This window comes from Ischnura elegans, chromosome 9 (genome assembly GCF_921293095.1).
Source record: "Ischnura elegans chromosome 9, ioIscEleg1.1, whole genome shotgun sequence".
In the NCBI taxonomy this organism is placed as follows: domain Eukaryota; kingdom Metazoa; phylum Arthropoda; class Insecta; order Odonata; family Coenagrionidae; genus Ischnura; species Ischnura elegans.
Window position 1 is genome coordinate 3,825,234 of NC_060254.1, and position 13,121 is coordinate 3,838,354.

At 43.2% G+C, this 13,121-nt stretch overlaps 2 protein-coding genes across 2 annotated transcripts in view; both read left to right on the forward strand.

The window, feature by feature from the left end:
* Positions 1 to 13,121, forward strand: part of LOC124165202 (28S ribosomal protein S9, mitochondrial) — a 29,428-nt gene extending 16,307 nt beyond the window's left edge. Inside the window, exons 10-11 of the mRNA XM_046542480.1 lie at positions 10,877 to 11,039; positions 12,960 to 13,121. Of these exons, the coding sequence (XP_046398436.1) occupies positions 10,877 to 11,039; positions 12,960 to 13,051 (255 nt within the window). The 3' untranslated portion in view covers positions 13,052 to 13,121. The remainder of the gene's footprint in view (positions 1 to 10,876; positions 11,040 to 12,959) is intronic.
* On the forward strand, positions 1,849 to 8,466 carry LOC124165199 (transient receptor potential channel pyrexia). The gene is made up of 2 exons (XM_046542479.1): positions 1,849 to 1,973; positions 2,982 to 8,466. Exon 2 carries the CDS (start codon positions 2,999 to 3,001, stop codon positions 6,065 to 6,067), a length of 3,069 nt encoding a protein of 1,022 aa, XP_046398435.1. The 5' UTR covers positions 1,849 to 1,973; positions 2,982 to 2,998; the 3' UTR covers positions 6,068 to 8,466.

Sequence of the window (13,121 nt, forward strand, 5' to 3'; positions counted from 1 at the left end):
TTAGTTTAAGATATGTGACTAAAATAAACTATTTTTTCAAGGAAATAATCTCATAAACTAATGTCAAAACTTGGTTTGCCCCCCCCCCCCCTTTAGTTATGATCCTGGCTACGCCCTTGTCCCCAGGTCTTCTTGCTTGGAATTTCTTATGATGGAGTACTTTCCTCCATCACAAAGCAGATCAGGCTAATTAGTATAATATTTCTGGTATTAGGTAAGAAATATTGCTTTAACGTTTTGGTTCAATTTTTTCCCTGGAAAATTTGGACCAGAACTAGCCTGAGGTTCTTGATGAAGCACCGTGCATTCCGATTGCAATGAAAGAATATGAAATTAATGAAAGGGCATTGTCTTTTAGTACATCAAGAATTAAAAGTAAGGCCTGAATTTCTTTCTGTTTTGATTATACAGTATCTATGTCATACTTTGACTTTTATCACCCCACTTGATAATGAACACCAATGAATCAATGTGGAAATTTATGTAAAACTTAAAAATGTAAAACAATGCTTGAATTTTTTTTGGGACTTTTTAGGCATCCTAATTACACTTAATGGACATTCTGAGAAATACCATTCGGGACTCTAATCTTCAACTCCTTGATAAGCAGGCAAGGGCTTTATCACGCCGGCAAGGAAGCCGTAAATATAGAAGTAGGTAGGATGGGAATATTGGCAGATGAATTCGATAGTACAGTTTAAAATGTTTTCAAGAAGGATTGACAGTGATGATTTTTGGGTTTCCACCATGAATATCGGGAGAATGGAGAAAATTCTCGGGTTAACAGAATATTTCTAATGTTACGCTTCCTGCAAATGCGCCTCGTATCGTTATGACGATGACTTAAGTAATTCCGACCCTTGAAATCTCCTACTACCCCCGTCAGCGAAGGCTGCCCTTTACGCATCTGAATTCGGCCACCACCTGTGTCTCAATTTTCGTGCTGAATCCGTGGATCCCCTCCCCTGTTCCCAGCCAACATGAGTGATTGGCATTAAAACACTTTCTATGCTCCCGACCGTTCTCTCGTAAATGTTGAGGTTTCCTTAGAGTGAGAACCTAACCGCATACCTTCAACTTTCCAATCCAAACTTCGGGTACTTGGGGCCCATAACTTCATAGGATTATGGCAGTACTGTTTTCGAGAAGTGCGCGTGGCCCACTATTTTATTTATATATTATCGCGTTCGCTGGATTCGTCGTGATAGCGGCGCAAGTGCCGGTAACCTTATGACCGAGGGCCCCAAACGTTCACTGATTCGTCATCTGAAGGAAGATTTGAAATATCTCAGGATACTTCAGTAAATGATTGCCGGGTATTCGGAAATTGAGCAAAACACTATTCGGTATCACTTTCACTATTTCAAGCGTGAAAATGATTTACAGATAATCCTTTAACATGCCGCTCGCGGACCGCGGGTTACTGACCCCTGGGCAAAAAACATTTACGCTCTGTATTCCGCACCGGTCGTACACCATGGCTTGTTGCTAATAATTAGCCAGAGATTTCAATCGGTCATGTCATCGACCATATTTTGCGAAAATGTTTGCTCGATGCCTGCTTGGCCAAGAGGACCGCTCTTCAATGTTCGTCTTAGATCTTTAATTGCCGCGAAACGTTAATTGGGCGTTGGTGATTTATCTGGTGATCTATTTCAGAGCGAGTAGAGCGTGCATGTTAACAGAAGGTGACAGCCTGTGCACAACGTCCACCGAAAACTTATTTAGGTCATCGATGAGCTGTCTTATGAACCGCGCATTTCTCCTGATAGTTCCTCAAAGCGCCAACGTAGGCGCTTGACGGCAAGTGCTTCGCCTTCCTCTCGGAGCCACTCCGGACTCCGGCCGAAGACACAGTGTGATGCCGTGGGAAGTGGCACACTGAGGGATAGGAAGGCCGTGGGCAGCACTCAGCCATGTTACCATTCGGCCCGTGGTGAACACATCGATTTGGGATCTTCGAACTCTTCTAGGTGAGTAGAATTCCCTCTTGAAAATCCCATTGCACCACATCTAGTCGTAATTAATTGAGCTAGCTGTATTTCCACGTTACCGTTACCTTATTAGAGACGTTCAAGTTAATTCACAGCCATCCGTGACAACTCGTGCGTCGTGCTTTGCCCATTATTGTCCTCGTGAGATTTCCATCTGCTACGGCGTATTCCTTGTGTTGGTGGCTTTTGGGAGGGGAGGGTCAATGATTCACGGGCGTTGAAATTCCCGTAGAAACTTCGCCTAATCGCCTTGGGAGATTTTCTCTCATTTCTCTTTATTTTGCGGAAAGGATTTGCCGCGGTGGTCTTTGCAAGTGTCTCTTTATGTTGCTTATTTTTAGTCGTAAACCGTATTCGTCCTTCAAACGCGTATATGCTCTCCTCTGCTATTCATGAATGACGTAATTGACCGCTGCGGAACGTAGCTTAAAGGTTACTTGATTAAATTTTCGCGACCAAACCTAGTCGTGGAAAAATAATACCTTAAAGTACTTAATTGACAACTTATGGGGATTTATATAAGATTTTTTTAAAATTAAAAATTAACATGCTCACTTCCAAGTCATGTAAATGCTAATGTTAAGTGATTTTTCAATACAATTGTTTTACCATCGAAGCTGAAACAATTCCCTCACAATGGAAGGCATGAGGACGAAGTCTGTCTTGATTTTAATGACTAACTGTAGTTATCCCAAGGATATCTTTGTCATGCATCGTAGCGTTTCGAAGGTCGAATTCCAATCTGACATTTTCTAAGGAAATCCTCTTCGGCGCTTCCCCTGTGTAATACGCGCCTCCCATATCTATCAAAGTTTGTTTTTGCGTCGTTGGAATCCCTCGATTCGCATCTATTTTTTTTATTGTGCAGAAGGTGCTCTACTTTTGTCGTTGACAATCTAAATGTTCTCATCTCATCGCATTTCCATTTATATTTTAACATTCACTATCCTATTCGCTCATTGAAGAGTAAAAAAATTAAATTTTCAGGCCTGCTCTCCGGAAAAATGGAGAAGAAGAGGGTGAGAATGGACCGTGCCACCAGCATGACGGTCGTGGAGAGGAAGCCATCCAAGGAGACGTCTTTTCGATACAAATCCGTGACCCCGTCCCTCTTGAAGCGACTGAAATCCAGGAAACAAAGGGAATTGATGCCGGCCGACGATCGCAAGAGTGTGGAAGGCATAAGCAACGATGCCGTGTCGTCGGGCGACGAAGTGTATCTCGGCGATTTGGTTGAGAAAGCGGTCGAAATCCACCACTCCATGGATGATGTGCTGAGCGTCAGAATATGCAAAGATAGAGTGCGCCACAGTTTGATGGACCGCATGAGACGTCTGGTGGGCTCGTCGGGCGTGAAGCTGTTGGAATCCATCGAAGCGAGCAATGAAGAGCCCGATGCGATCGACCCGTACACCATGTCGTCGAAGAAAGTGATATTTCTGTGGGCCACCTTCGTGGGGCGCGCGGACATCGTGAACCGCATGCTCAAGGAAGGCGTTGGGGTGGACACGAGGGACGAGGAAACAGGTTTGGGGCCGGTGCACCTCTGTGCCTTGTCCGGCGATCCAACCGTCGCCCGGGCGCTGATATCCCGAAACGCGGACGTGAACTCCGTCTCTTTGGGGCGACTGCAACTGCTGCTGACGCCGCTGCACTGCGCGGCCCTCGGCAACTCCCCCGACGTCCTCAAGCTGCTCCTGTCTTCCGGAGCGGAGCTCTCGGTCGAGAACGAAGACGAGACCGCCCTCGGCTACGCCGTCAGGGCCAACGCCACCGAGTGCCTGGACGCTTTGGTGGCCGCGGGCGCTTCCGTCAACGCCTTCGGAGCCCGAGGATACGCCCCCCTCCACGTGGCGGCCGAGTTGAGTCACATGGATTGCATCCCCATTCTGCTGACGGCGGGCGCGGACCTCCACGAGAAGACGCAGGATCACAACGGCTTCACGCCGCTGCACATCCTGGCGAGCGACGGGGAGGCCGAAGGCGTGAAGGTGCTCCTCAAGGCCGGCGCCAGCCCCGCCGCCGTCGACGCCCGCGGCCAATCTCCCCTCCACCTGAGCGCCAGGGCCCAGGCCGCAGACGCGGTCGGCGAGCTGCTGAGGGCCGGTGCCGACCCCAACCTGGCCGACTCGGAAGGCAGGACGCCGCTGCACGTGGCCGTGTCCGGGAGGCGCCGGCCGGCATTCTCGGTGCCGGCGGTGGAGACGGTCACAGCGCTGCTGAACGCCAATGCGGACCCGTCCGTGTCCGACGCGTACGGGCGCGCCCCCCTGCACCTCGCCGCCATCAACGAGCTGCCCGGGTGCGTGGACGCGCTCATCCGCGCCGGGGCGGATCTGACGGCCCGCAGCTCGCCCCCGCACGAGAAGGCGAGCTGCGGCTGGTGGAATTTGCTGTGCTGGAACGCGGACGGAGACGACGGGATAGACGGGCCCACGACGCTGGGGCTGGTGGCGCGGCGGACGCCCGCGTGCCTCTCCACGGTCGTCGAAATGCTCGACTCGGCCATCTCCCTCTCGGACCACGACGACCCCGAGTCTCCGCCCCGGAGGGAGGTGGAGGTGCGGCTGGACTTCCGCGCCCTGATTCGCCACGGCGGCGGGAGGGAGTCGCGCTTCATGAAGACCATGGTGGACGAGGGGCAAGCGGAGTCGCTGCTGGAACACCCGCTCTGCCGCGCCTTCCTCCACCTCAAGTGGGGGCGCGTGCGCAAATTCTACCTGGCCAGGATACTCCTGTGCACCATATTCGTCCTCGTGTTTTCATTCTACGCGATCATCACGAACGGTTGCGTTCTTGGCGGTCCAGAAAGTGGCAGTGGTGCCGGGACCAACGAAAGCGAGGTGGGGAATGCCGGTGGATGCTCGGGTGATGATTGCACCAATGGCGAAGGCAAGGAAAATGTGAGTGCGGCGGATAATTGCAAATCTATTCCTGTTGTTTTGACTGAAATCTCGTTTTATTGTCTGTGCGTCCTGATTGTAATCGAAGTTTTACGAAAGGGGCTGGGAATATTGGGGAGCAGCGCCACTTCGGTGCGCCATTATGTCTTCCAGGGGCAAAATCTTCTTGAGTGGGCCATGCTCATTGGTGCTGTGATATTGTGTGCTTTAAGAGGCATTAGCGGTACTCATGAAAGTTTTGTGAGACCCATTGTATCGATATCTTTGCTGTGTGCATGGATTGATCTTTTGACCGTCATTGGCCACTTGCCAACCTTTGCTGCCTATGTTCACATGTACTCCACTGTTTTGAAGGAGTTTTACCGTTTACTTTTTGCCTATGCCTGTCTCCTGATTGGTTTTATGATGGCATTCATGATACTTTATCCTGGAAATGATAAGTTCCCTACTTCACCCGTTTCATTTGTGAAAGTTTTAATGTTTGCGACGGGCGAGTTGAGTGATGAGTTGCTGAAGGATGACCATATCATACCCTTGTTGGTGTTTGTGATGTTCATTTTGCTTGTGACTGTTGCGCTGATGAATTTACTTGTTGGTATCGCTGTGCATGACATTCAGGGACTTCAAAGGACGGCAGGTCTGACTGGACTGATTCAGCAGACGGAGTTGGTGGCATATGTTGAGTCTGCACTCTTTGCGGGTGCTGGGAAAGTGTGCTGTGGTCTCAGGTTTCGTTTACTCAGGTTGCTTAGGAGATCCGCTCTCGTTTCTCCCTCTGCGTATCGTGTCGTTCTGAGTGTACGACCATGTGATCCCAGGGATCGTCGCTTACCTCCGAGTGTGACTGCAGACGCACTGGAAGTTGCCCGAAGCAGAAATAAGTTACGCCGCATGGCATCAGAGGGTCCCAATGGTTCTGCCGATGCTTTTTCTACTCAGTCCACTCTCTCGCGGTTTTGCCACCACTGTAACACTCGGTCATCATTGGAGGGCAGTGGGAAGAGGGATTGGGAGGGAAAATTAATGAAAACTGAGTTGTCTCGGCTAAGTAAGGAAGTTGGGGACATCAAAAAGTCATTAGATAAGATCAGCGTGGCTTTAGAAACATTAGTGAACACTAGTATCAATTCACATAAGCCTCATAGAAAGATCAGTGAGGAATCATTATAAGAATTGCAAGAATAACGGGACATTTTTGCCAGTAAAGAGATATTTGATAATCTGTACCTGAAAATCTATTCCAAGGATTTATTATTATTCTGATTTAATGAACTCAATAATGTTGTTAATACAGAGTTGTATAAACATGGAAGGGATGCATATCTTCTCTCCGCATGTGTCTGTCTGTGATAATTAGCCTTTATAAAGAAGTTATGACATTATATTTTCTGGATTTATCTGATCTTCTTTCGTACAATGTGGTGTGACCTAGATCTCATGGTTGAATGAGCATCGTTATTGTATTCTATAAGATGCGTTTTTGAGCATGTGAAGATTTGAGGAGATCATAAGGATTTGGGTTCGTATGCCAATTGTGGCTGATAAAGAGACTTTCTTTGTCCACACAGGTGCCACCAGTTGAGAGTGAAGTGATTGTATGTACTCTTGTCTAAAAACAGGGTTTGGTTTTTTAATGAAAGTCACTGGGTTAATAGTCTTGGTTACTAATTCATGTGTCCCGGAAATAATAAAAATCGCTAGCTTATTAAAATTGAGTTAAGTGTCTGTAATTTTGTGGGTCAAGTTTTTCTGGCTTCATTATGGCTTGGTGTTTTCAGTGTCTGTTCTTGGGTTTCCAGCTGGGTCAATATCTCCGTGGCCTCTAACATTTGGGCTTCCAAATCTCGCACTGTCTACATGGTTCGACTTTTGACACTTATTTCCCTGAAGACAGTGGCGGAGTTGGAAGCAATGGAGATACTGGCCCCGCTGGAAACCTGAGAATAGTTCATTATTTAGGGCTATCCAGCTTTAAATCTGTTAAAAATTTCAATAATCACTATGCATGAACATAAAAATCAGTAAATCCTCAACTATCTTCAATACAATAAAGGGAATGTAGAGAATTTTCACTTTGTCAATGATTTGACCAACATTTAACTGCTTAGTCGGCAGACTAAAACTAATTGTGGATAAAAAGGGATTTTTCATTTTGAAAATAAAAGTAACATGAATAACTTGCCTAACTTTCTTTATCTTAACATAGTAAGAATTTTAGTCTCAGATTGGGAACAATTATTACATTCCTCTTCTTATGGTATCTGCATAACTGCTATTTTGAAAATCTGGAGATGATTACAGAATAGTTCCATATTCAGGGTCTCAAACATATTGCTTTCATATCTTTCGTGCAAAGTATGCTGTTGGTATGAACAGCTTTACCTCCTCCATACCAATTAGCCTACTTGTCTAAAATGCCGCATTAAGTGACTTGTTAGGTTGCTTCCCTGTCCAAATATAAACCAATCTAGCAGTTTATCATCACACGCACTCCTGAAATGTTGCCAAAAAACAAATTGTTTTGCTTCATTTTCAAATCCATTGAATATAATATGAATAATGACTATCGCATTTGGGCATATGTGGTGTACTGCATCACACCATGTGTTTTGTGTCAGTTGAGATTTCAGCCATTGATGATTATTGATCAGCCTTCAAGGAATGACAGTGGCCTGTTTATTATTTTTTAAAGTGCTATTTCTGTACAAAGTGTTTATAATCTTCAATGAAACTCTTATTTTTATCCCTGGTATTGTTTAAATAATTATATTATGTTACTTGTGTTATGAAAAATGTTTTTTGTGAAAAATTTTTCTCTCCGAATTTTTATTTCACTAAGAGTTAAAGTCATATATTTTTAATACAAAATGTACCATACATGATACTAATAAATGATACAAAAATTAAGATGTGATCTTTAATCCTTTTTAGACGTACTCCCATGTAAAATGCATGCTTTATTCAACCTAGCCGATGATTTGTGTTTGCTTAGTACAGCTAGTTTTTAGTACTGCAATGGTGCAATGTTAGAGGCTTTCCTCCATGAAGGGGGCTCGAAACATTGCAACCCATTAAGGAGATATGGCCTAATGATTGTTGTCAATGAAGGCCCATTAGGTATCTTGTTATAGGCAATTTTGTATGTAGTAACGTGCACTGATGAAATTAACAGTAAGGTTGTAATTTGCCATGAAAAAATCATTTGGTTTAGCCAGTATTCAAACCTGGATCTCCTGATTGCCTGACGGTCAGATATGCTACCAATTACACCACCAAGCCATCTTTTTCCAAAGTTAATCTTAAACTGGGTTTACTGAACTAGAATCTATGTCGAATATCTTAGCGACTGTGAGGAAGGCCTAAGTTGTTTTGGAGGGTGAGGCCAGAGGGCACCTGATTCCCATAAAATGAACCAAAACGCAATGGGTGGAGCCAGGCCTCCGGCAAATTCATTCGCTTTCAGGCCTCCATAGTCATGCTCCGTGAGTAGATTAGCTGTGTTGCCAAACGACCGTTGCCTTTGTTCACTTGCTGTGCTGTGGTGAACACTCTCCAATGGCTCTTGAAAGTGGGAAGTCAAAATAAGGAATTGGAGCAGGGAATGATGGGAAGAGCTTTATCCCATCATCCGAGGATCCCTACCCTTCCTAATGGTGGCTGCTGGAGAGGGGGTTCCTGAGACAGTCTTTTGCAAAGCAAGAGGTCGTGCTTACCAAGCCACCCTAGGAGAGAAAGCCCTCTTTAGCTGCTATTCTCTGGTGGATGTTTTTCAAACCACTGCATAAATCCTCGGTGAAAATTGCACCATTGCCACCAAGGCCAGAATCATGTATGCGTTGCTTTGAAATAGTCCATGGTGGATGTGTGACTATGTAGGGTTTTCTTTCTTATAATGGCTTTTGCTAAGCACAACCAACATCTCCTGTGCCGCAATGTGTCCTTGAGACGATAGCAACTTGTTCTGTGAACCGAGTCTGAGATTTGCTTTGCAGGAAGATCATGGTGTAAAAGGTAGCATACCTGACCTGCAGTCCGGAGATTCCAGATCAAATCCCAGCTAAGCCAAATGATTTTTTCATTGGTGTAAGCTTCCTTTGTTGCTTGACCCTCCATAAGGCTCTACAGCTAATTATATGGTTTTCCAAAATTCAGTATTGCCATTGGTTCTAAGAATCGTGCAGAGAATTTTGTATATAACTGAAGGGAAATACAATTTTCAGGCCTGAGTACTTGGTCTGCTGTTTTGAGGTGGTGCATGACTTTGTAATACAATTTGTCGTCATCAGTGGAGGCACATAGTGAGGACACATAGGGTGGCTTTTTGGGCTTCAGCCCTTCCCGTGTGTGACCTTGTTTTCCCTTCTACTGACTGCTCATCCTCTTAGGAGACAACTAGGTCAGGAACACTTATCCTCTGACTCTCTCTTAGCCACTTAAAGTTGTGGACTAAGATCAGGGTCTCAGAACCAAAATTTTCTCAAAATTAGATAATACATAATTAACTACTGCCACCAGCACCCTAAAGTTTAAATTTTTTTCCAAAAAGTGAGGCAGATTTCGGAAACCAAGCTATAATAACTGTGGCTGTTTTGGTAAAAACCAATGTTGACTATATATTGCAGCATAATGCACCAAAATGTATAGCTTATTTATTGAAATGTTTGATTTTTCCTGTGTGAAAATTTATTTTAAAAATTCTAATACAGGCAACCTGATCACTACCCAAGCACCCCTGAAGCGAATTTCTGGCTGCGTGCTTTGCGTCAATGGCTTTAAAATTGGGTTTTAGAGAGCAGCGAGTATCATCTGATTTTGACTTTCGATCATTCATTCTCTCAAAACCAATTCACAACGAGAGTGATTCGGCATCTCAATGAACGTTCTCTGCTGCCGGGAGAAGTTCAAGGGGCATTCTACACTTTAAGTTGCTTAACTTAAAATTTTAGGTTCTCATAATCCTGGTTAAGTCCCTCAATACCCTTCAGACAGTCCCTTGGAGTTAATATAGCAGGCACGCACCTGTGTGCATCCACGATTAATTGTCATCATATATCATGTGATTGTGACCATTCAAGTATGTATCTATTGAGATTTGGTCAAGTTGGTGTGAAGTCCTGGGCATCGCATTGTGTGTTGTTTCTTGAAGCAAAATTGGTTCCTTGGACATGACCAAAATAAAAAATTGCTGTATTGTTATTGAAAATTTCTTCTTTCATAATCAGTTTGTAAAGTTATTGAGGGTTTGGTGAAATTTTTAACAAACTTGTCGGTCCAGGATTTTGCTTTGGTTACAAGGCATCGTTGGGGAATAGGGACAGCTTTAATGCAATTACTTGACAAAAAATACAATTTTAATGACAATTGTCATTTAGCTGTCATGTAAATTTAAATAAGACACCATTGTCAAGTAAACGTCTATGCCTTGAAGAAGATTTAAAAATGAATTGAAATGCTGGAAAGGCAATCATTTGTGAAAAGCTTCAAAAACTTAGGTACTAAGTGAATATGAAAAGGTGTGGCTGAATGTTTATGGTCTACCAACAATCTGAGTGCTTGTTGACAGGCTTCATACTAGTCTGCGAGATCAGTTTGATCGCAGAAAAACCCCACAGGAGCAGCAAAAAGATGAAAATTGTATTTGAATGAAGGCTTGGTGTCACTGGGTAGTGCCAACTTGGTGCCACTTAACTTCATGGCACAATATACCTTACCCTGATTATAAAATCCCTTCTTGCGACTGCTTTTCGATTAATGTAAAGCCAGCAAAATTTTTTTTGAATTCTGAGTGGAAATCAGGGAAAAGGTGAAAATACTGAAGATGAAAATTTTGGCATGAACTCTGGTTTTTCCGTTTGCTTTTATGTGAAAACTGGCTGTTCCATGCAACAGGTCATGGGGCCATGATCTCTACTGGGTGTGCTTTCCATTTCGTATCTTTTAAAATTTTCTATCTCTAAAATTGTTCTCCTCTTTCTTTAGGTATTATTTCCCCTGATATTCACTGGCTTGGTTGACCAGATTGATGTGGATGCCACCGTCAGGGGTGGTGGAGTCACTTCTCAAGCTGGCGCTGTAAGATGGGCAATTGCATGGGGACTGCGGAGCTTTGTTAGTTCTGACACCGTGGAGAAAATGCGGCTCGGTAATTATCTGTAACTTATAAGCATTGGATGCTAAAGAAGCCATGTTAACTTAGATTGCTATTTTAGGTTGATTTTTGAATACTGAACAACATCATTCACAGTAAAGTATTGATGTGGCAATGGGGAACATGCATGAACTTTGTTTATCCCGTTATTGTAGCCTATCTTATAGAGAATTTTCTCACCAATCCGAATATATAAGCCAAAGTTGTCTACGTCAATCACAAATGCTGTAAAATGCTAATGAAATTCTTAAAAAAATCGACGAAAGTCACGTGACCCGGAACGCTTTCTCATTGGCTTGACATCACCGAACAATATTCAGTCTCAGTGGCCTCAGTTCTCCGTAAAATTTGATGTCTAAATACTGCTGTTTTTCAATGAATACAGATCTTTAATGTCGTTAGGGAGTTGTTGATGGAAAAAGAGGGGGATTGTTGGAGGAATGAGGTAAAAAGAAAACTGATTGACAAAATGACTGAAGTGGGATTTAAGAAGGCGCAGTCAGACAATTTACCTATGGTTGACTCCTTTATGGTGGCCGCCTTCCTTAAAAACAGTGATTCTTTCGTCGCCGCCGAGATGCATGGAGTGAAAGCAAGCAGGTAAGCAAGCTATTTAATGCATAGGAAAAATTTTAAGTTTTAACATTGTTTTCTGTTTATAAATACTTATTTTTGAAATCAAATAAACAATCCTTCATCAGCGGTTTATTAGTTGCCTATAATTTTAATACCAAACTTATCATGCGATTCTCTTATATCAGCTCCATAGTCGTTAAAATATAAGTAATGAAATAATAGACTTTTCTTGAAATATAATAACACTTTTTCCGTTCATAATTAAGTTTTTCCTTTGATGTGATTGTTTGTTACTTTTCAATTTATATTACGTGGCAATAACATCCTTTGGCTCAATTCAATCTTTTTTAGCTCACAAAAATAAGATTTGCAACCTTACTGGCACGTACGCTGAAATGATCCTCACAATAGAAAGCTGTTGATAACTTCGATATAGAATTTACGTCTCTTCTGCAGGCTCTCAACCATTTTAATCCCTTCTTCGAATATTTCGGGACATAAATGAAAACCTTCTTCGGCGTGGAATTTGAGGTATTTGAGCAACAGGGCACGACGCAAGATTTGTAAAACTTTCTTTTTTCTCGTTTACATCCATTATGCTTGTTATGCTTGAATGAAATAATCAATTAAGATTAGTGAAAATCACTAATTAAGAAGCAAAAGCAATAATTTACTCGAAATGCCGTTCCATGATTCATCCACTTACTTTCTTGTCTAAGTATAAACAATGGTCTCTAGCGATATCGTTCTGTGACGTTGCGCGTCCATTGCCCCATGATGCAGTGTTTTCAGGCTGCCGAAAAAGAATTATTTTTAAAGAGTGATATCTCAGTAAAAAACCGCAGGTCACCTGTGAAATTTTTACCAAATCCATTTTAGATAGTTGTCTTCCGATTCATCTGGTTATAAAAAATTGTGCATGTTCCCCATTGGTGTGGTGATTCATTTCTTTTCCGAAACAAGTATTGTCAGCCACTTTTTTCTTGTGACAGTCCTGCTTTTGAAATTCTAGTTATTCTTGTCTAATGTTTACAGCTTTTATAGTGAGAGGTGGAAGCTTCCTAAATCCAGCTAACCACAACACTGTTACGGCTGGAATGAGGAATGTGATACATGCATGAAATCTATTCCACTGTTGTGGAAGAGTCAGTACAGTTCTAGCAAGGCTCAAAATACCACCATTGTAATGTTTGCCCAAGATTAGTGAATTAAAAACAAAGTACATAGCTCTTCAAAAAATACACTTTGAAACACCATTCAAATTGTAAGGATTAATTTTGATTCCATTGCAACTCAGATGATTTTCCCACTCAAACGTGTCCTTCATTGCCTTTCCAGCTGGTCTATTGACGAAGGACTTGCGCAGAAAGGAGAGGAAAAAGCCAGGGCAAGAGGGTGCCCGAAGGAAATATACATGGAAGAAGAGATAAACCGTTTAGGGTGATATGCTATTGTAATTTATAATTAAATAAAATACCCTTTTGTTGTTAGTAAAACAAA